The sequence below is a fragment of the Nestor notabilis genome, unplaced genomic scaffold (genome assembly GCF_000696875.1).
Source record: "Nestor notabilis isolate BGI_N333 unplaced genomic scaffold, ASM69687v1 scaffold5169, whole genome shotgun sequence".
Lineage (NCBI taxonomy): Eukaryota > Metazoa > Chordata > Aves > Psittaciformes > Psittacidae > Nestor > Nestor notabilis.
The window spans coordinates 3988-25978 of NW_009942223.1; the positions used below are offsets into that span (position 1 = coordinate 3988).

The 21991-nt window shown below is 35.6% G+C and overlaps 1 protein-coding gene across 1 annotated transcript; it reads left to right on the top strand.

Annotated features, from left to right (window-relative positions):
* The first annotated feature begins 4591 nt into the window (after window positions 1-4591).
* On the top strand, window positions 4592-15329 carry GALNT3 (polypeptide N-acetylgalactosaminyltransferase 3). Its single transcript, XM_010021279.1, has 10 exons — window positions 4592-5193; window positions 6545-6717; window positions 7916-8065; window positions 8325-8559; window positions 8928-9045; window positions 9433-9633; window positions 10685-10816; window positions 11744-11845; window positions 14397-14549; window positions 14997-15329. Exons 1-10 carry the CDS (start codon window positions 4682-4684, stop codon window positions 15117-15119), a joined length of 1899 nt encoding a protein of 632 aa, XP_010019581.1. The 5' UTR covers window positions 4592-4681; the 3' UTR covers window positions 15120-15329.
* Window positions 15330-21991: the final 6662 nt, after the last annotated feature.

Genomic DNA, 21991 nt, shown 5'->3' on the forward strand with positions numbered 1-21991 from the left:
TAGAGGATTAAACACTTTGCTGAATAGTCACCTCAGGGAGTTTAATCATGCCACATATTTCTTCAGCATGTCCTGGAGGATGGAACAGTAGCTTGGTCTGTGCTTATTGGCATTGCTATGCCATAAAAATGTGTGAGGCATTTGTGGGGAATGAAGATTGTATTTCTCAGTACAAAATTATCCTGGTAAAAACCCTTAGGAAGATGCAGCTTTCATGGCAAAAGTTCTTTAGACAGTGTAGCATGTGTTCTGGAAACTGCTACTATTTTGTGCAACGAATAGCTCTTCTCCTATTGTAAGCGATATCCCTATCAGATATTTTGTCAATAAAACCACACTCAGCATTTGTGTACACCAAAGATCTTGATGTATGTTCCTGGCAAATGGACCAGTGTTTGATGTTTCTTTAAAAAAGAAACATAACTTGCATTTGTTTCTGTGAATGTGCTTCCATGGAAGCTACTGGAAAGGGTAAGCCACATTGAAAGGGTTAAGTTGTGATGCTCTCCTGCACAATGCATTTAGCTCAGGTGAGTTGTCTTTTCATTCCTAGGGACAGACACATTTCACCTGTGTGTTATGGCAGCCTGCGGTATGTAGTTAGACCTAGAGCAGCTGAGACATGTATCTAATACAAAGAAATACATTGTCAAAAAGAAGTTAAAATATATGCAGATTATAGTGAATATAGTTGCATAGGAAAACAAATGCTAAATAAATTGTTCTGTGTTCTTGATTGCTCATTAGGCCTGCTCATTATAGTCTTTAATGACTGACTTGTCTGAAGGCACAGACGTGTATACAGAACGCAAGGTAGTGCAAGAAATATTCAGGATGTTTGGTTTTTTGGTTTGTTGGGTTTTTTGAGAGTTTGGTTATTTTGATTCACACATATCTTGGTAATTGTGTTGTGTTTATCATGAGTATTCTAAGAAATTACATATGCTCAATTTGTGCAGGAAATAATCCCAAATGCAAATAACAGTAATTAAGTTTAAGTTTTTTGTAAAATGTACTTATGTGCATTTGGTGTTTTGTAAAGAATAGTGTGTTAGCATCAAAGCCAGCAGCAGCACGAGGCTGAAGTATGTGCTAAAAATCTATGGAAGAAATCTTTGGTATTTAGTCCATTTTTAATTTTTGTCGCGGGGGGCAAGACAGAGTTCACGTAGTAAACATAAAACTAGAATGACATGGTGAGAGTAGCATAAGTAAATATGGTTGCGTTAATTGAAATGCTGAAGATTCACAATGGAAATCTGACAAGTGCAACTTTAAATCTACAGAGTAGTTATTTAATTAGTTAAAAGATTTCTCTGGTACTAAGGCAGATAACAGATACAATAGCCATACTATTTAATTTTTCTAACCTTTGATTAGTCTCATGTCAGGTCATTAAAACAAAAAGAGACAGTCATAAGTATTTGACTCATACTGATTAAAGTTCTCTATTTTAAGCATAACATCAGTGTAAAACAGTCAATGTTGCTACATAGAATTAACCTCTCTTCTCTTGATGTATCTTAAACCAGGATGTTCATTAAAGACTAACTTTTCTGTTGGTACTGAACTTAAGACTTCTACCAGGAGGAGGAGGCCTAGAGGAAGTTGAAGACCACTGTTGCATGTTTAGTGATACAAAAGAAGTTTGAGGTCAACAACATTTGGAAACAAACCAACCAGCCAACCAATGCTAGTGCACACACACCCCACCCTGCCCCCTTAGGTGTTTGCTTGGTTGACTATGCCAAATGGCTGCTTGTGAGATAAAGAAGTTGACAGGCCTCTCTTATAACATTAAGTACTTAAAATATAAAATTGGGGTTTTTTTTGTGGGTGGTTTTTTGGTTTGTTTTTTTTTGATTTGAGGAAGTTATATTCATTATCAATTCCTAAACTTTAAGATTGACAAGCACAGTATCATATGTGGTGCACTGAGAAACAGTAATGTGATTTTGTTTTTTTGGGTGTTATGAAAACATTCATGGTTAACTGATTGCAGTGGTTGTAGGCTCAGGCAGAGCCCTTGCAGAGTTAGCAATGGTAGGTAGTTTTACAACTTACAGTCTTCTTGCTGCTTCGTGGTTTACATTGTGTATTGCATTTACATGGCAAGGTTGGGAGGTGTGGGATGACTGCAGGGGTGGTCTCTGTGAGAAAAGATCAGGGGCTGCCTTTGTGCTGGACACAGCTGGTTCTAGTCAGCTCTAAAATGGACCTACTGCTGGCCAAAGCTGAGCCACCCAGTGTTGGCAGGTGGTGCCTTTGTGATAAGGTATTTAAGAAAGGGTAAAAAATGCTGCACAGCAGCTGTGAGAGAGGAAGGAGAAAAACGCGGGAGAAACAACCCTGCAGAGACACCAGGATCAGTGAAGGAGGGGAGGAGGTATTTCAGGCAGCGGGACAGATACTCCCCTGTAGCCCATGGAGAAATCTATGGTGAGGCAGGTTGTCCTGCTGCAGCCCATGGAAAAGACCACAGTGTAGAAGGTATTTCTCTGCAGCCCATGCAGGGCCCTGTGATGGAGCAGGAGGATATACCCTGAAGGAATCTGGAGTCCATGGAGAGCCCATGCAGGAGCAAGATCCTGGCAGGAACCCATGGATGACCCATGTTGGAGCAGTTTTTGCTGAAGTACTGCACTCCACGAAGAGGACCTGTGTTGGAGCAGGGAAAAAGCGTGAAGAGGAAGGAACAGAGATGAAGCGTTATGAGCTGACCACAACCCTCATTTTCCATTCCTTCTAGAACACTTGGGAGAAAGGAAATATAAGAGTTGGGAATGAAGGAGTGAAGTTAAGCCTGGGGAAGTGATTTTATTTTTGTCTCTGTTTCTCACCATCCTACTCTATTTTTAATTGGCAGTAAATTAAATTTGTCATCCTCAGGTCTGTTTTGCCCATGACAGTAACTGGTAAGTGATCACACTGTCCCATGTGCTTTTCTGTCTTATTTTCTCCCCACTGTCATGTTGAGGAGGGGGAATGAGAGAATGACTGGGTGAGTGTCTGTCAGCCAGACAAGATGAACTTCTCAGACATTGTGAGAAAACAAGGCATTTATTAACCTGTCGGTTTGGTAAATGGATCACAGTTCTTTCACCAGGAAAGAAAGTTTTTATTCTTAGTCTTGCAGTGTATAGGTATCAGTACTGTCGTACAAATTTTCAGCACTGAAGAAAAATGGGAAAATAAGGTGTGAGACAGAAATGGACCTTGTAATGTGTTTTCTTGGAAACTTTGTGAACCTTGTGAACATGTTTTTATACCTTTTAGTATCTATATGGCAGTGGTGTAATGACCTTCCCCTCTGCATCCTTATAATAATAGCTCTATGATAAATCCATTGTGGTTTGAATGTATGGGTTTATTAAAAAAACTGACACAAGCTTTGAAATAAGCTGTAATGTGTGCAAGTCTGGATGTGTACCTTATCCTGGAAATCCTTGAAGGAAACCAGGTGAGCTTTTTTGCTTTCTGTAAGTTTTATCTCTTCCTGAGTATATATTAATCCAATTAAGAAGTGCAGAATCTTTTTGTATTTCAAAGGTTGAAATGGAAAAGTAGTTTTTGCAATTTTGTGGTCAGTAGTTAGCAAGTGGGAACCAACTGTGGCTTTTATCTAGGTGCTGCTTATTTCTTTTCTCTGTTCACATACATGCAACTTACAGAAAAATAAAGCTATGCTTTGAACTAAGGCTGGTTGCTGTTTTTCTCCTTGTAAACTGCCAATTTTGCAGAGAGAATTTAATTCAAATCACTTGAATTCTGGTAGTCCTCAAATGTTTTCCATACTTCCCCATCTTTGAAAACTGCTGAATAATTACTTGTCTGTGAAAAAAAAATAGTGGCAGAGTTCCTGAAAGAGGAGCTCTTTGACATGTTCTCTTGATGAGCTGCAGCAGCACATGCCAGAAAACACAGTACAAGTGAATGAAAAAGATACACAGAATGATTACTGGATCCTCAGGCTAAATAAACCTGCTCCAAATTACATGTATTAAGTATACATTCACCATGTATACTAGATAACTAAATTAATCTAAACGTTTCCAACTTGAAGTCCGATTACTTAAGTCTGATCTTAAAATGTATTTATTTTTAATATTGGAAATTTCCAAATGTTGAAATAAGTTGAGAAGTCCTTCCTGACTTTATATTTCACTTTTTATGTGGATCTTTCTTACATGCAACTTTAACTTATTTTATTGATTCCATCTGTTTCCCTTCTATCCTATCATTGAACTAAAATCCCTTGCTTTTAGGATACTTAACCCAACACTTTTCTCAAATTTTAAAAAACTTAATTTTCAAGATTTGGATGAAAATGAACATGTATTGGCATTGTGTAGAAATAGTGGTTTATTCTCAGTGGTATTCCTGCTTTCTGATTCTTGTATTTAAAAAAACAAAACCGAACAAAAACCATGGAAAGTGCATTTGGGATATCTTAGAGATAGGTCTGAAGTACCTTTAAATGATGGACACATAACGTTTGACAGTTGGGAATTGTGAACTAGTTGCCCATTGATTTGGGTTTTTACACTTAAATATACTAGATGTCTGAATTACTACTTTTTGTTTTAATTTACAGGTGTTATAACTTCAAGAAATGCTGTGACCTACTTGAAGAAGATAATTCATAGGAACTTTTGTCTTGTGATAATTATTTATAACTAGAATGGCTTTGAAAAAACTGCCTAAACTTCTCAAGAAATTTTTTTTTCACTGGAAACTTTGGAAGTTTAGCATCATTGTGTTTGTCTTTCTGGTATTTTTATTTTTATTACAAAAAGAAGTAGGTGTTCAAGATTTTAAAGATGAAGCAGGGATTGAGCCAGTTGTTGGAAAGAAAAGTCACGTGTTAGGTCTCGTGCTAAATGCTATGAACAATATCAAAGGTGCAAAGCCAAAAATGCAGATAAAAGCACCCGTTAGGCAAACTAAGATTCCTGGAGAGAGACACTGTTTGCCAGGATACTATACTGCAGTGGAACTAAAACCCTTTCTAGACAGACCACTTCAAGATCCTAATGCACCTGGAGCTTCTGGTAAAGCATTTAAAACCATCAACTTAAATTCAGAAGAACAGAAGGAAAAACAGCGTGGAGAAGAAAAACATTGTTTTAATGCATTTGCAAGTGATAGGATATCTTTACACCGAGATCTTGGACCAGACACTCGACCTCCTGAGTATGTTGAAATATGTATGTCCTGTTAGTTGAAAAAAACTTGTCAGAAATTCAGATTGCAAAGTGATTTGAGTTCAGCATTAGGTGATAGTTTAGGAAAGTTTCCTAGCTATACATAATGATTGACTGTACATAATGATCCATAGTGCCGAAGCCAAGAATGTTTAGAAAGGCTCACTTTCATGGTTTTGAATTTGAAGTAACCATATTTAAATGAGGTTTTCAGATTTTTGCCTTTAAACTACGATTTCTTAGCGACTTTCTGGAAGCCTGCTAAATTTTACTTAGAAGAAAACTAAAAATGTAATTTAAGCATTTTTCCAAGTTAAACGCTATTTCCCTTCCCCCACTTTTTTTTAAGTATTCAGTGCTTTAGTAAAACCACCAGCATAATTTAACAAATTAGGAATTGAAAATTGTTGAACAAGGCTATGGAACATCTCAGCAATCTTGTATTAATGAAGTCTCTAAGACTTGGTAGAGTGGGTTTCGGTTATGAGGTGTCTCTCATTGTAAGATTATGTATGTTCTCAGCTTTGTCAGAAGTGACTAATCTTACTAAGATGCTGCTGGTAGTATGAATATCCTATTACATGTGGTGCCACTCACAATAACCTTTGCTCAAGCATAACTGGTGAGTTTCTGCTTGCGTATCTTCTGAGGCAGTGGCTGTGATAGTTACCTCGGGGAGTCTTGCAGTCTCTAAAGCTGACAGGCAAAAACCAGTAAGTGTACAGCTCATGAATACAGAAGTCTTGTCATCTTGACTTGCAACTGGATTTAAAGTTATGCTCAGAATATATCAGTGATGGAAAAACTGCATTTAAAATTACTTTCCTTGAATGGGATATGCTTCTCTAAGGATTTTATGGTATTTCTACAAAATTTTGAAGTTCTGAATTAGATCTACTCTATTTTTTTTCTTTCAAACTCTGCACTCTCATAATAAACAGTCAACTTTGTATTTTGCATTTTCAACAGCAATGGTGACTGAAAGTCTGATTTTTGCAGCTCAGTATCTGCTGGTCTCAATAGAATACATTTTTTTTTTTTTCTGAAGAAGGTCTGGGTGCTGTATGAAAAGTTCTCAAATGTTTGAGAGACAGAAGCAGAACTGAGTCAGTTGATAAGTTAAATTCTTGTTCATCATGTTTTTAAAAATTATTTTGTACAGCTTCTCCAGTTGGAGTACCTGCTTTTGTGCTCCAAAATGGGGATAGAAAGTGGAGAAGCTGAAATACTCAATGTCCATACTTGTAAAGATTTGTACTAGAAAAAGAGGGGTTTATTTTAACAGTTTGAGTCAAAACCTTTTGTCCATTTTGTAACATTTGATGCTTTCTGATCTGTAGATGTATTGAACAAAAGTTTAAGCGTTGCCCGCCATTGCCAACCACAAGTATTGTAATAGTTTTTCATAATGAAGCATGGTCCACTCTGCTCAGAACTGTTCACAGCGTGATGTATACATCTCCTGCAATATTGCTAAAGGAGATTATTTTGGTGGATGACGCCAGTGTAGATGGTAAGAAGTCATTTCTATTTTCTCTCTCTTTTTTTTTTTTTTTTAGGATTGCAGAAAAATTGAAAGAGCATATCTCTTTACCACCATTGACATGTATAATAGTATTTTAAGTGGTTTTGTCCTTTCTTTTTCTATAAAACACGAAATATTTCTCCCCATCTTTTTTTCATGAGGTAGTTAAATAAGAAATTCTTGTCCCCTAAAGGTTTTTAAACCCCATTTCTGATTATTCCAATTCTAGTGCTGTTTAAAGTGCATAACTGGTCGCATGACAAGTAGTTCTGTAATCTGTGCTTCAAACCAATTACAATTTATAGAACAAAGTATCCAAGGGTAAATTGGCCAATGCTTGTAGCAATTTGCATTTTATCTACTGATTTTCTTTGTGCAAATTAATTTCATTAATGTGAAGGGCAATGTCTTACCTAGAACTAAAATTAAAAAAACCTAACAAATTTTAAAATTATTAAAATTAATTTTCAATACACTGACTGCCAAAGAAATTTGAATGCATGCTGACTGTGATCACAAATACAGCTCAGCCTTAGATGAACATGTCTATACACGCATGGTTGTATTAATGCATTTACATTTGCAAGTCTGTATGTAGTATACTGACCCACTTAGATGTGAAAGATGTTCAGTAATACAGTTTAATACTAAGGATGGGCAGAAGAACAAAGATGATGTGGGATGTTTAATGAGGGATGTGGGGTTGTTTCTCAAATTTTGCATGTCCAAAAAGTGTTTTATATAGTTTCTGTTGCTGATGTAAATATTACACAGTAGCCTTTGAAAACTGTGTAACATACACTGTCATTCAGGAAAAAATTTGCATGTTCTGGAGAGAACTTGAATAATCTAAGTATGCAGTCTTTTTGCTCTGAAAATGGATTTTGAATTGATATTCAAACTTAATACTACAGAAGAGATATACTAGCACATGTCCTTTCTCGTTTAGAATATTTTTAGAGTTTCGTGTTCTGTTCTTGACCAGTCATGTCTTTCTATGCCCTCACCCTTAACAAAACGCAGTCCCTAAAAATAACATTCAACAGTCAGGAATTTTTTACTGCTCTAATGTGAGGTCATTTCTGGGATTAGTGTGAATTGTTTATCCTGATAGTTTAATAATCTAAAGTTTTAGGCAGTGGCATGTATATACACTGAACATCCTGAAACCAATTTCTCTTTCTAGAATACTTACATGATAAACTAGATGAATATGTCAAACAATTTCAAATAGTTAAAGTAGTCCGTCAAAAGGAAAGAAAAGGTCTAATCACTGCACGGTTGCTGGGAGCTTCAGTAGCAACAGGAGAGACCCTTACCTTTCTGGATGCTCATTGTGAGTAAATCTGTAACTATGCCAGGTCTGCAGGTCTGGTTTATAATGCTGCTGTCTTTGATGTTACAGATTTTTTATATGTTATTAACATTAGCAACATGTCATCTTTGCTATTGCTATTTTATATTACTGAAAGTATATTTAGCAATGCTATTTAAAAGCAGTTCGTATTGGCTTGCTGCGGGCATGTTAAAATATTCTCTGTGTGCTACTGTATAGCCAAATAAAAATTTAGTGCTTGTCTCCATTTTTTCAATAGGTGAATGCTTCTATGGCTGGTTGGAGCCATTACTGGCAAGAATAGCTGAGAACCCTGTAGCTGTTGTAAGCCCTGATATTGCTTCTATAGATCTCAACACTTTTGAATTCAGTAAGCCATCTCCTTATGGGCATAGCCACAACAGAGGAAATTTTGATTGGAGTTTGTCATTTGGATGGGAGTCTCTTCCTAAACATGAAAATAAAAGAAGAAAAGATGAAACCTATCCAATTAGGTAAACATAATTTGAATAATATTTTGAATACTTCAGTTTTCATGAGATTTTTTTGTTATACCGTAGATTCTGGCTTCTCATTCATTATGTTTGAAAGGATGACAACAGAGGTTCAGAACACCAAAATACTAGAGTGTTACAGCAGTGTATTTGGTGATAATTGTATGTGCTTTGGCCACTGAGAGATTACGGGTCTGGAGGAGTAATAACTTTGCTTGATATCCTCCATACAGGGAAAATATGTTATTTTTGCTGATGCAGTTACTCTAAATCGGCTGTTAATAAATGACAATAAAACTGTCAAATGAGATGCAACATGAGCTATCTGTTCAAATCCTGTCTTCCTCGGTAAATTTCTCTTTTTGCAGAACACCTACTTTTGCTGGAGGTCTCTTTTCAATATCAAAAGACTACTTTGAGCACATTGGAAGCTATGATGAAGAAATGGAAATATGGGGAGGTGAAAATATAGAAATGTCTTTCAGAGTAAGTTTAGCTACTTAATTAGCAGTGTTCTCTACACTGACAGGATTTTTGAGGACAAATTATTCTTAGATCTTGACTTCTCTGCTGAATTGGCCAACCAGGACAAGGGAAATGAATTACTAATGACCTGTGATATAAAATAGAAACATACTCACTGGACTATTCTTGTTTGGGGTTTTTTTTAATGTGTTTAGGGTTGATAACTGAAATGTATATTTCCAGGGTTTACCTGATTAGGAAAATCACTTATGGTATGCCTGATACATGCACTCTCGTTAGTGGTTTGGGACTTTTTTCTGGCGAATGATAACATTGCTGATATATTTTCTTTTTTCCACTCCCTTAATTCTAATTGCAGTGCACTTACACAAAAAATGTTATTATTAGGTATGGCAATGTGGTGGACAGTTGGAGATCATGCCTTGCTCTGTTGTTGGCCATGTCTTTCGCAGCAAGAGTCCCCATACTTTCCCAAAAGGTACTCAAGTGATCACACGTAATCAAGTCCGCCTTGCAGAAGTGTGGATGGATGAATATAAAGAAATATTTTATCGAAGAAACACAGAGGCAGCAAAAATTGTGAAACAAGTAGGTGGTGGTGGTGGTATTAGAAATCACACTTGCTGCGTTCAAAGTTTTGGTGAGCAAAAGTTATTTATTGACAAAGTATGTAAGGATTCGAGATATTTTAATGAAAAGACAGTTCAGTTTGCTTAATGTGTAGCTCCAGCAAGCATCAAAAAACTTCACTGGGTGGGTGGTAATAGTGTTGGTTTGTGTGGTGGGTTTTTTGATTGGTAGGGTTTTTTTTTCACACATTCTCTAAAATTCTGGGTTGTTTGCACTGAGCGCTATTGGAACTACCAGAAAAACATGAGAAAAGCTACTGAGCATAGAAAATGGAAACTCACTTATATTTTTTGAGTTTTGATGTTCTTTAGCTGCAGAATAAAGTTTATTCAGTGATAGCTATCCATCCTTTCTCTATCTGCTTAAAAAATTGTTAAATTCAGGGGATTTGGGTGCTGATTTATTTTTTAAGTTTTATGGAACTTTGGTCTTACATAAGCTGGAATCTAGAGTTTTCTTCAAAGGGAAATTTTTTTTCTCTCTTTGTATGACACATTTTGTGACTATTGTATCACTAATAGAATTAGATTTCCTAAGCATATTTAGCAGCTAGGCAACTGAGTTTTGTCTGGGAAATTTTGCATTGTCCTATTATGCTAATTATTTAGTTACTCCAATTCATTATTTCAGATCACTCTTTTAAGTGAGATCAGTTAGCTTTATAGCTGTCATCAGTGTGGTCTTGTTCATACTTTCCCATTTCGTGGCACTGTGTTAAAACTCTCTTGGAACTAAGGATACTTTATTGTTTCCATGTTGCAACGTGCTTGTCTTGCACGTGCTTTGAAATGCTGCAGGCAGGATGTCAGCAGTATTGTAAAACTGAAAAACAAACAGCAGTAACCATAGTAGTACAGTATTTTAAAAAATAATTAAAAATCAGCAAATTAAGCTTGAAGCTAGTTTAAGACTACAATACAGACTATCACGGTTGCATGTGTGCAAACCCGGTATTAGTAACATTGGTATGTTTCTCTTCCATCCTTCCTTGCTTCCCTTCCTCTAACAGAAAACATTTGGAGACATCTCAAAAAGACTTGACTTAAGGCAGCGTCTGCAGTGTAAAAATTTTACCTGGTATCTCAATAATATTTATCCAGAAGCATACGTGCCAGACCTGAATCCTTTGTTTTCTGGATATGTAAGTTGAATATTAATTATTTTCTGTAGTCTTCCTTAATCCAGGACTTTTGCTAGTCTTTTGTGCTACCTTAGCCGTAGCACTTGCATTTTATCTGTCATTAACTGCTCTAGGGTTTTCTGTCACTACTCTGGACCAAGAATCAATCCTGCATACCTTGCTATTTGAGTATTTTATAGCTTTGTTAATGTAAGCAAAGCTTCTTAATAACTAACAGTAGCCTTGCTTAACAGTATCTTACAGCCTGCTAAGATAAACATTCTGCCTATCACTAACAGTTAAAATGACACAAAAGAGTAAACCAATGATGAGAGATTTCCTGAGTTATTAAGTTTAATTTAGCTTTAAGTAGTGGAAAGTCTAAGAGAATTTTTAGTTCATGTTAGTAAGGAAAACTGGGCAGCTGCTTGCTTGTCAGAGTTAAGCTTATGCTGAGGAAAATGTATGTTTATACATTATTTGTATGAGTTTTTTAAAGACCATTGCATTTCCTCTGCCAAATAACCTTAGATATTTCATTGCTAATGCCAAAAAGTGGTAAACAGTTAATAATTCTTAGTTTGAGGTGAATGCAAATGTTTAGCATGTGTTTTTTACAAATAAAACTTTCCCTTCTTCCAATTTTGAGTATTTCCTGTGTATCTGTTCAGATTGTAATTTGAATAACAATAACCTTGTACACCAGTAGCCCAATAATTCAGTGTGTGGTTGTAGACAACCATAATGTAGTTATTAGGCTTCTAGTTAGAAAAAATTAATGAAGAGACAAGAATTTTTAGACTTGAGCATAGCAGAAAGTAAAATGGACTAACAGCTGTAATTGTTGTTAAGCCAAAGGTTAGTTTTGTATACGAGGCAGGTTTTTTTTGTCATCCCCACTGAATGAGCTTCATTCTTTTTGTTTTTCTGACAACACCCTTTCTGTAGTTAAAAAATCTAGGTAATCGCATGTGTCTGGATGTTGGTGAAAATAACCATGGTGGCAAACCATTGATTATGTATTCTTGTCATGGACTTGGAGGAAATCAGGTAAAATATTTGGTACCTGAGTTTTATGATCTGTTCAGCTGTAACTTTACCATATTAAAGCTTTTAATTTATTTTAGAGCAATGGAATAATTTTTAATATGCAATTTCTCTGTCCCTCCTTTTTTTTTTTTTTTTCCTTTTTCTTTAGTAAGAGTTAATTCCTGTTATTTTAGAAAAATTTCATTCTGCTTTTCATGTTGTGTCCCACTTCTAACATTTTATGTTCAGCATACTGATTCAGGTTTTTAACACAATTGCACTGCTTCACTTGATATCTCTTTTCTGTGCAAAACCTTTCCTCCTACCTTTACTACTTTAAGTGTTGTCTTAATTTTTCCTTTCCTTATGCTTCCTCCTATTGCTTCTTTCTCTGCCACCAGGACTCGCACTGTCAAAGAAGATGTTGGTGGGAATCCAGCCAATGGGAGATCAAGTGGCCAGGCCTGAGCCACCTTCCCGGTCATGCTTGCAGCCTCATAGTGGGAGGTCAAAGTGGCCTATCCTGTACTGGCTAATGCAAGTGAATAATACGTTTGCATTTGTCCGAGAAGAGCTCTCTTTGATGCCATAGCTCTTGGAGGCAGCAATGGTGCTCTGTTTCTTCTACAGTATGACTTGCAATAAATGTCAGATACTGAATCCTTCAGTCACTACTGTAACAGTAGTGAAAGTAACATCTTATCTTGTTCCTTGCCCAGAAATGAAGGCTTCTCTGTTGCCTTAAAGAGTTATTTGGTGAATAAAATTTAACTGCAAATCCTTAATAACTAAAGGTCGAAAAATATTTAAAAGGTTTTGTTAGAATATAGTAGTAATTTTTATTTTTCTTAATAAAATCTCAATTTTCATGTCCTCCATTGATGACACTGTGAAAACTCAGACACCTGGTTGATACTTTCCTAAACAAATTTTGTGGGAGATGGAATACTGTTTAGGTTAACTACTACCCTGTTATGTTAGCTTCTTACAGTATTGAAATTATTTTTTTCTTTATTCTGATGTGAGTCAGTACAATATTAGGCTTTTCACATTATCAGAGTCATTAATGCAGGAGCACAGACATTCTATTAAGAGGTCTGCCATCTGCTTCTATTGTCAGCTCTCCCTAAGTTATCTTGGGAGCATACTAAAAGTATGTTTGTTTTTCCTCCTGCCATAAAGTAACAGTTTAAATCCCTTTAAATGCCAACTTTCAGAGCGTTTTAATATAGGTTTTGCTGATAGTGTTTGAGAAATGTGCATATTTGCTTACTTAACCCTTCTCATTACAATACTGTTTCTAGTTTGTTTATGTGCTTTACCAGACTTTAGCAGTGAAGGCTGAAATTTTCCATGCTACCTGTTGTCTTTGTCTATATACTCGAGACAGGAAAATGGAGCAGAATCTAGAGAACCTGTTTTTCAGAGTTGTACATGAACTGTTTATCATTCTTCCTTTGTAGAATATTCTGGGGCTGGGAACGTGTTCATCCCAATATCAGAAATTAATAAAGATTTAAAGCTAGCCTTCATGTCTTATTTTGAGGGCTTGCAGAGATTTTTTTTTAGTTCAAAAGATAAATTGGAACAGATTAAGTCAGGTTAACAGTAAATTATGTCTGAGAGCAAAGTGACTAAGTAGGTCACTCTTATCAACACCTGTTCCAGGGAGTAATTTTGGATGCAGAGACTTCAGAGCGAGATGCCTGTTTGTTCCTTGGTGTTATTTCCATTGATGCTAAGGCAGGGAGGAGGCACAATCTAGCCAGTTGGACAGGTAGTTGAAAGTTACAGGGAGATACCTGAGCCTGGTCTTAATAGTCAAAAGAAAGATACACTGAGGAAGGCTGATGTTCAGAGCAAGGAACAGTGGTAGTGAGATGTAATAATAGGAACTCTGCTGTTTAATGAGGGAGAGAAGGAAAAGAGGATGGTATGATAGGACTAGAGGTATAAGAGGGCAACTGTTAGAATTAAATCCCTGTTAAGACTAGAATTACAGCCTAGGATTCCTGAGCCTTAAAAATACTCTGCTTTCAAGAAATAATTGTGAAGTTCACTCGTGAAATACGTTATATTACTTTTCTAATGGCTAGCTCACAGCATCCTATGGTTCAGCAAATGTGCAGTAATCAGTGTTGTTCTGTGTGACAATTTTTTTTTTTTAATTTGCTCTAAGAAAAGAACAAAATCCAGCAACAAAAATTGAATGAAGATTTTTAAGAAATGCCAATATTTAAGTTATGTCTGCAACTATCTCCACTCTTCAGTTTGTCTCCTTGAATTATATATGATTCCTGAGAGAGCAATCAATGAGATCTTGCATCATAATACTTATTTGTAATGTATACATTTAAGTACTTCTAAATACATTCTATTGCATTAGTATTAAAAAGTGTGTTTAGTTTTGTAAACACTTCTAAAGTGTGTATGCTAGAAATAAGAGAAATTACTCTGTAGTCTCAAATTGTTGAATAACGAATCTATTGTGTATTTAATTTCAAAGGGTTAATTTAGTTTAATATTCTTGTTAGTGTTTATTTACCGATTTATTTTTAAATTATTTAAACAGTACTTTGAATATTCTGCACACCATGAAATTCGACATAACATTCAGAAGGAGCTTTGCCTGTATGCTTCTAAAGGACCTGTGCAGCTTCGTGAATGTAACTATAAAGGCCAGAAAACCTTTGCTGTTGGAGAAGAGCAATGGCTGCATCAAAAGGTATTTAGACTGTGCAGTGAATCTCCATTTTTATCAGTGATTTGTATGAGTTAATTTTTGATTTCCAATAAAGGAGAGAACCCCAGCAATACAAAACTCTGAAGCCAAAAAGGAGTAAGTTTATTTCTGGGAGGAAAGTGCAGATAATTCCAGCCTTTCAGTTACTAGATCAAAACTTGATGATGTTACTATTTTAAATGTAAAGTAGAAATCCAGCTGATATCCTTTAGTATCTTTAAAATATTTTTTTCAAATTTTCCTAACAAAATATCTTGTCACTTGCACACTACTCATATTTCTTTGCTGCCCCCCCTCTGTATATATTCAGGGCCTTACTTTTCAACAACAATGAACTTGGGAGAAAATGAAGAGTGGTGGGGAAAAAAGCATGCTTGATGTTTGTTCACTTTATTCATATTTTTTTCCTTCTTTTTTTACCCACTTTAGGATCAAACTCTGTACAATGCAGCACTACATATGTGCCTTACAGGAAATGGAGAGCATCCAAGTTTGGCATCCTGTAATCCATCAGACCCCTTCCAGAAATGGATCTTTGGCCAGAACAATTGAGACTTGATATTTATAGGCAGGAACATTTTATTAAAAGATCCATTCTAAACTGTGATTCATATATGTGTACTGCATTTTTAAGTGATGCAAAATGTTTAAGCAGTTTCTTTTCCCTTTTATTTAAGTTGGATATAAAATCTGTCATCGCAGATTCCCCAGGAGTCTGTTATACCAAAGATGATGAGATCCCAATTAAGAAAAATGTTTACAATATTTCTATGATAAGACTTTATATATTGACCAGTGATTTATGGATTCTATTAGTCCTTTTTCACCCTTGGGACCATAGGTATATTGTTTTTCCACATATTGTGAGTACTTCTGAGGAAGACTAGTTTTCTCTGTAGAGTTACGAGAAATTATTGAATACTGCTTAAAAACCAAGACACTTTATGTATATTTTTATGCTCAATTGATTAACTTTTTTTTTTCTTTTTTCTCTTTAATCATTTACTCAATGAACCTTTCTCAGTGTTTTTTATGTTCCTTCACTTGAAAATTAAATATTTCTCCTTCAGGTTAAAGTCAAATAGGCTACCACACTGTGCTCAGCTTCTAGTGAATCAATTCTTCATTTGTAGAAGAAAATAATAATTCTCAGTGAAATATGTATGATTATTTTCATGGAGAATTTGTTTATTCTGATATTAATCTCTTTTTGTTTAGCCAAAATGTTTTGTATAGGTCCTTTTGTATTTCATGAACTTTAAAATTTATGACAAAGTTATATTGTAATAGATTTGAGCTGCTTAACATAAACACATTTTTCTCAGCATTTTGTTTATTATTGATTTAAAATCACGTTCTCTAGTAAACACACTTTTTTTCGTTTATGCGATGTTTACCTAAGAGGTTTCTAATATTACCTCTACATAATTTCTTGTGTAAAAACTTGCATGTTGATTTTATTTTTCTTGTTGTTGCTGTTTCCTCTTTTACAAAGGATTGACCTCAGTTTTATCAGTCCAAGTAAGACTTTAGCCTTTCATGAAATGTTGTATTCTTGTAAGCATCCACAGCTAGACTTCACTAGATCATGTAGAGCTATGACTTCATAAATAGCCTTCCTTTGATTAAGTATTTTATATATATTTGTTTATTCTACTGCGTGCATAGATATTAAACACCTTCCTGTTAGTCTTCCATTACAATCACCAATCATGCCTATTTTCTGACTGTGGTTATCTCAGGCCAGAAAGAGGCAACATTTCTGCTCAAGAAACGTGCTTTTTAGGAACAGAGATGTACGCTTACTTGAAAATGTCTACTTCAGGGTATGAACGTGAGATTATTGAGCATCCCAGTCTTAAAGCATCTAAGGTCATGTAAGATTACACTTTAGTATGGTAAGTTCTATTTCAGAATAAAATTTCATATTCTTATTTGGAGAGGACTTAATTGGTTTATGCAAATTGTGGAGGTTTAAAAAGAACCTTAAATTTGCATGTGTTATGATATGGGAGAAAAGTGGCTGTGACATTAAAATAATAAACTTCTAGGAAGGGAAGAAAGCAGCAGAATAAAGACAAGTAAAAGACTGTTGTCTAGGAGTGCCAATGTTAAGTAGGGATGGGAAACATCAATGGTAGTAAGGTATTTAAACTTTGCAGCTTCTTTGAAAGAATTGCGTTGAACATCTGTAGTATCTTCTAATGGAATAAAATAGGAGGCGTAATAGCAACCAGCGTAATAATGAATTCTTTAATAATCTGAATCTCAAGAAAAGTGCACATAACAGTGGAAAGTTGAGCAATAAGGTCAAGCCTAGCTAGATGCAGCTAGTAACTATTTTAGGAGATGTTTAGTATTTTCTTTAAGTGCTATACTTGTAAGAGGAGGGAGGTTAAGGAAAAAGTCATGGCTGCCAAAACGAAAGAAAAATCAAATTTAGATTGAAGAATTTTATTTTTTTTTTAAGTAATATAAAGCTGAGAATAAATTTGAAGGGTACTAACGATTGAACAGGACAAAATACACTAATATTAAATTTGTCCTTTTGTCCTGTTAATAAATAATATCATTACATATAAATGCTAATTTTTCTGTGGAGTCAGGCAACTGAATGGATGGATATTGTTTTGGGATTTTTATTTCTAATTGGGGGAGGGAGACTGGCTTTGGTTAATTTACCATCATCTGATTAATGAGTTCAGCTTCTGAAGAAAAGCAAGAAGAAATCCTTTCAGTAGTTTTAAGTCATCTGAAAGACAAGTGAATAAGCAAGAACCAGCAAGAGTTTGTCAGAAGTATTAATGTTTTTTTTTTTTTGGCTTGATAATCATGCCTTTGAGTCACATCTTGGCTTCTGCTAGGCTCTTGGTGACATCTGTGAGAATATCCTGTGAAGCTGAAGCTAAATCTACATGACTTAGAATAACTTGCTGTGATGTGAACATAAGTTGCTGAAAGGGCTGTACTGGGAAAGGTTATTCATGCCACTGGGAAACTGGAAAACTGTATGAAATGGCATTGCACCAAGAGCTGCCTGTGTCCTCTGATAAATATTTACATAATTCAGTAATGGAATACGAAGTATTCTTACTGTTTTTGAGATCAAACCAATATTGAGAAGGCAACAAATGCTCTTGACAAACTGGAGGAGTTGAGGAAAAATAGGATGCAGGTCAATGAAAAAAGTGTTCAACAAATATGAATAGAGGATGGGAGATTACACAGGTAACAGCTGTGCTGTGTTGACCCCCAGGTATGACATGGAAACTGAGTGTTCAAGGAACTGTTCTAGAAAACAAGGTATTTAGCATAACTGTTTAAAAGGACTTGAGTTCTTCTAGTTCCTAGTTTGTTCTAAACACAAATGCATTATATAATTTTTAAGCATAATTTTCTCTGGCAAACTTGTCAGGTTGCAATTTGCATATATGAAACATCGTTTATCTACTCATTACCAGCCTTTTTTTTCTTTTTAGAGGTAACATTCCAAACCAGGATAGACTTTAAACTCCAAGGGAGCAAGTGTCCTGTTGCACATGGAGGTAGGACTTTCTTTATGAGCACTACTAGAGGAGCTCCACTTCACCTTTTTTTAGGGGTTTTTGGATTTTTTTGGGTTTTATTTGTTTGGGTTTTTTTCTAGCTGGTAATTTAAGCCCATATTATAGCACATAGCAGTACATGTACTTGTGACTGTTTTCTGCAAAAATTAAATATAGCAGTTTATCTATGGTGTATATATAATAACTTGGTGTTTTTACTAGTTTTACTAGAATTTTGCTACTATTGCAAACACTTTTTTTTTTTTTTTTTGTATGTTTACTATCTTTAAGGTATGAGTGACATTTTAGTCTGTATTTTTGCAGTAGTTGGTACAACAGCAACTCAGTCCTACTTGGACTCCCTAATACCTACCAGAAAAGAGGTAAGCAGAGGAAGGTATTGACTTCTTTTGTGCTATTCTGGTTGGAGATCTGAAACTTCTGTGTCTACATTAAGGACTGCGCTTCCAAATATGCACACATATATATATATATATATATATGTGTGTGTGTATAGATGGATATAATGCAATTTTACAAGAGCAATAAGCGATGTGTAAATATGATTGGAGGTTTAGAAAATATTTTTAAGTTATTTTTTAAAAATCACTTTTTCGAAAGTAGTGAGCAGCAGTAAGAAAAACTGCAAGCAGTTCAAGTAGTAGCTATTATGCATCTTCTCTGTGCTTTTCTAGCAGCAGTCTTCAGTCTTTCCTGAAAAATAAACTATTTCACAGGGGTTTTTTAGAAGCAGATGTTCTCCTTAGCATAATTTATTCCTCCAGCATGATTCTCTTGAGTAATTATAGTATGTTCTACAATGCAGTACTAACTTTTTTTTTGTACTTTGTTTTGCTGTATATATTTCTTTAAATGTGTTGAATTCTGAGAAATACATGAAACTGAAAGAAATTGTGGACGCTGCTTCCGTTTAATCTCCCGCATTTCAGGAACTAACCTTTCTTAATCTTATGTATCTGACCAAGGTTATAATATTAGATTGAGATGTTGGGGGCTTGATTTCAGTGGCTAGTTGTCAGAAGTATAGCCAGTCCTTTGAGCTTCTTGTGCACAAATCTTCTTTAGGGTTGTACTTTCTATCAGATGTTTCAAGGAAGAGACAAGTAGTCTTTTTTTGGTGTTTTAAAGTATCTCCTTAATTTTTCAAGTAGGGATTTAATTGCCAAAACATTCTCTCCACAACTGCACTTGTGTCAAAAGGACAGTAATATTCCAAGTAGTAGTTTAATATTAGGATGTTTAAAAAAAAAAGGATTTTTATTTAAAAGCTTTTCTGCATTATAAACATTAACCATTCTCTTTAGGTTGCCCTCTCTAAAAGTTTTGGAAAAGTGTATTTGTAAAGTTAAATCTACAATATCTGATTCTGTCCTTTATAATGTAAATGTTAGCCTGACTTTATATTTTGTAAGTAACAACTTTAGCATGTTTTGCTCAGTTTCTCCCCAGTCTGAGGGAGAAATTAATGCAGGTTTATTATTTTTTTTTTTTTAAAGGAAGAAAAAACCTTTCAAAAGTAGGGATGGAAACCAGAAGAAAAAAAGAAAATCAATATAGGAAGGAGGTAGGTGGATGGGGAAAGAGCTGTATTGCAAATACCACGGGTTCTATCTAGACTGCCCCTTTGTTTTTCGGGGGGGAATGGATACAATGATTTAAAACTTTTCAGCATTCTGTCCAGTGACTGAAATCATGTATGTTATGTGTATTTCTGCTCAGCCCGCTTTCTCATGAAATAGTTTTACATGACGGAGGTTCTGGTGATTGATTTTATGATGGGACGTTGCATTTCAAAGTGGTTTAGAATCAGATCAACATGATATTCACACTGAAAAGCTGCAAAATGAGAATTCATCTCTTTGTGCAAAATAAAAAATAGAAATGTTGGGTCTTCTGACAGGTACCACATCAGTTACATAGGATAGAGGAGTTTCAGGAACAAAAAAGCTTGTGGGGAAGGAATAAGAATTTTTAATGAATAATATTTATGTTACTAAAGTGTGATGGGAAGAATATTGTCAGAAACAGCATCCACACAGGATGTGGACACTTTAAAGAGCTCCAGTGTTAGAATCATAAAGTGTTGATGTTTCTTAATGACAACATTCACCAAAGTTCACTGAATTGATTCTTTTGGAGTGCCTCAGTTCCGCACAGATTATATAGGTCTGAGAAGTATATGTGCTTTCTTCTCTACTTGGCTAAACGTATACTTCAAACATGCAGTGCTGTCAGAAAAAAGATGAGTGGTTGACAATGGGCATGCAATCAGAGAAATCATTGCATGCCTTGTGACTGATGATAACTCCTCAGTTGACAGGCTGCTAGCTGCTGTGTCTGTTGCCAAAGAAGACAATTACATAATTTTTTGTCACTTGTTGGTATAATTGCTTCTGGAAGCTTCCCAGTAACATAACATTTGTCCACACATACTACCTTCCATCTAAAAAAAAAAAGGCAACAAAATCTTTGCTGTAGTATTAACCCTTACTTTGATATTAAATCGTATCTACGAGATTGTAAGATTTGTAATTCAACAGGGTACAGCAGTTCATACTGACACAGCATACTTACCTACAACATTGAACTATAAGCTACTGCTCTAGGGCCAGGAAACGTTCACTGAACATACTTGCCTGACTGTTAATCCTAGAGCTCCTGTGTATGTTTTCAAAACAGACTGGAATGTGTAAAGAGAGAGGAAAAAGGAATAGGGGAAAGCAAGCTAGTAAACTCAGGGCAAATCAACGCTGCTACTTCCCTGTCCAGATAACTGGAAATTAGGAGCTGAAGGCTACCTATTGACTTATTCAAGGCCTGTGGTTAAAGTGCAGACTTGCAATGTTTTTGCTGGCAGCGGGACAAAAACTGGTTTCTGTGGGTTGGCTGGGCCTGCGTAAAAGCTGGACTTCTGCTTTAGCTCTGCCAGGAGCAGAGCCTAATTGCTGGCAGCAACTAGGAGCAAGGAAGATGGGGTTTGTGGAAGAATGGAGCTACTCAAAGGCCAAGAGGGATGAGGGGCAGGCTGTGCCTTTGATGTGAAAGGGAAGGAAGAGGCAGAGTTGTGGCCGAAAAGGTAATGTGCGGCAGCTACAGTGTACATTTCAAATGCTTGCTTGGGACTGGAGTCAAAAGCCCAAGGGAAATGCTAGAAAAAATAGAACTAAAAACTGCTTTTTGCTTGGTGATTTCGGGTATAAGTGGCAGATCTCTTTTGCAAAGGCTGGTGGAAATAACAATGGTTTCTGCACTCTGTCAACATTGTGCATTTTGTGATATGCATATAAAACTAAGCCTTACAAACAAAAGCTTGTGCAAGCTTAATGCCATTTTAGTATGAAAAACCAATAAATATTTGTTGCATAATCCAAAACACACTTTAGTAATTACATAATCGAGAAATAATTAATTCATAATTAAAATCTAGGGTGCTGTATCACTGTACATTTACCAGCTTAAAAATCAGTTGTATTTTCCTTTGGGCTATACTCCACTTCATATCATGTCACCTTCCTTCTAGGACTCTTTTCTGTCTTGTTAGTGGGGAATTTCTGCTGAAATGGCTGTTGAAAATATCTAGCTTTATTTCTTCAGCAACCATCTTCATTTGTCCTCCAGACATCGTGGTCATAGTATGCATTGAAACATGTAAATCATAAACTCTGCTATAAGTGAATAAATCAAACCCAAGAGGTTGGGTTTTTTGGTTTGGTTTGCTTTTTGGTGGGGTTTTTTTTCTTTGCGTTTTGTTTGGTTTGTTTGTTTTGTTAGTTTTGGCTTTTAATGCTGGATTACATATCTAAAACCCAACTAAAATCTCTTCAAGTGCATCACAATACCTACAGCTCTTCTGCATGA

Bases quoted from the DNA above. Each gene is read 5' to 3' on its own strand.
- GALNT3 (XM_010021279.1), top strand. From the start codon at position 4,682: ATGGCTTTGAAAAAACTGCCTAAACTTCTCAAGAAATTTTTTTTTCAC. The intron at 8,560-8,927 runs GTAAACATAATT...CTCTTTTTGCAG, and splicing joins GATGAAACCTATCCAATTAG to AACACCTACTTTTGCTGGAG. The intron at 14,550-14,996 runs GTATTTAGACTG...TACCCACTTTAG, and splicing joins AGCAATGGCTGCATCAAAAG to GATCAAACTCTGTACAATGC.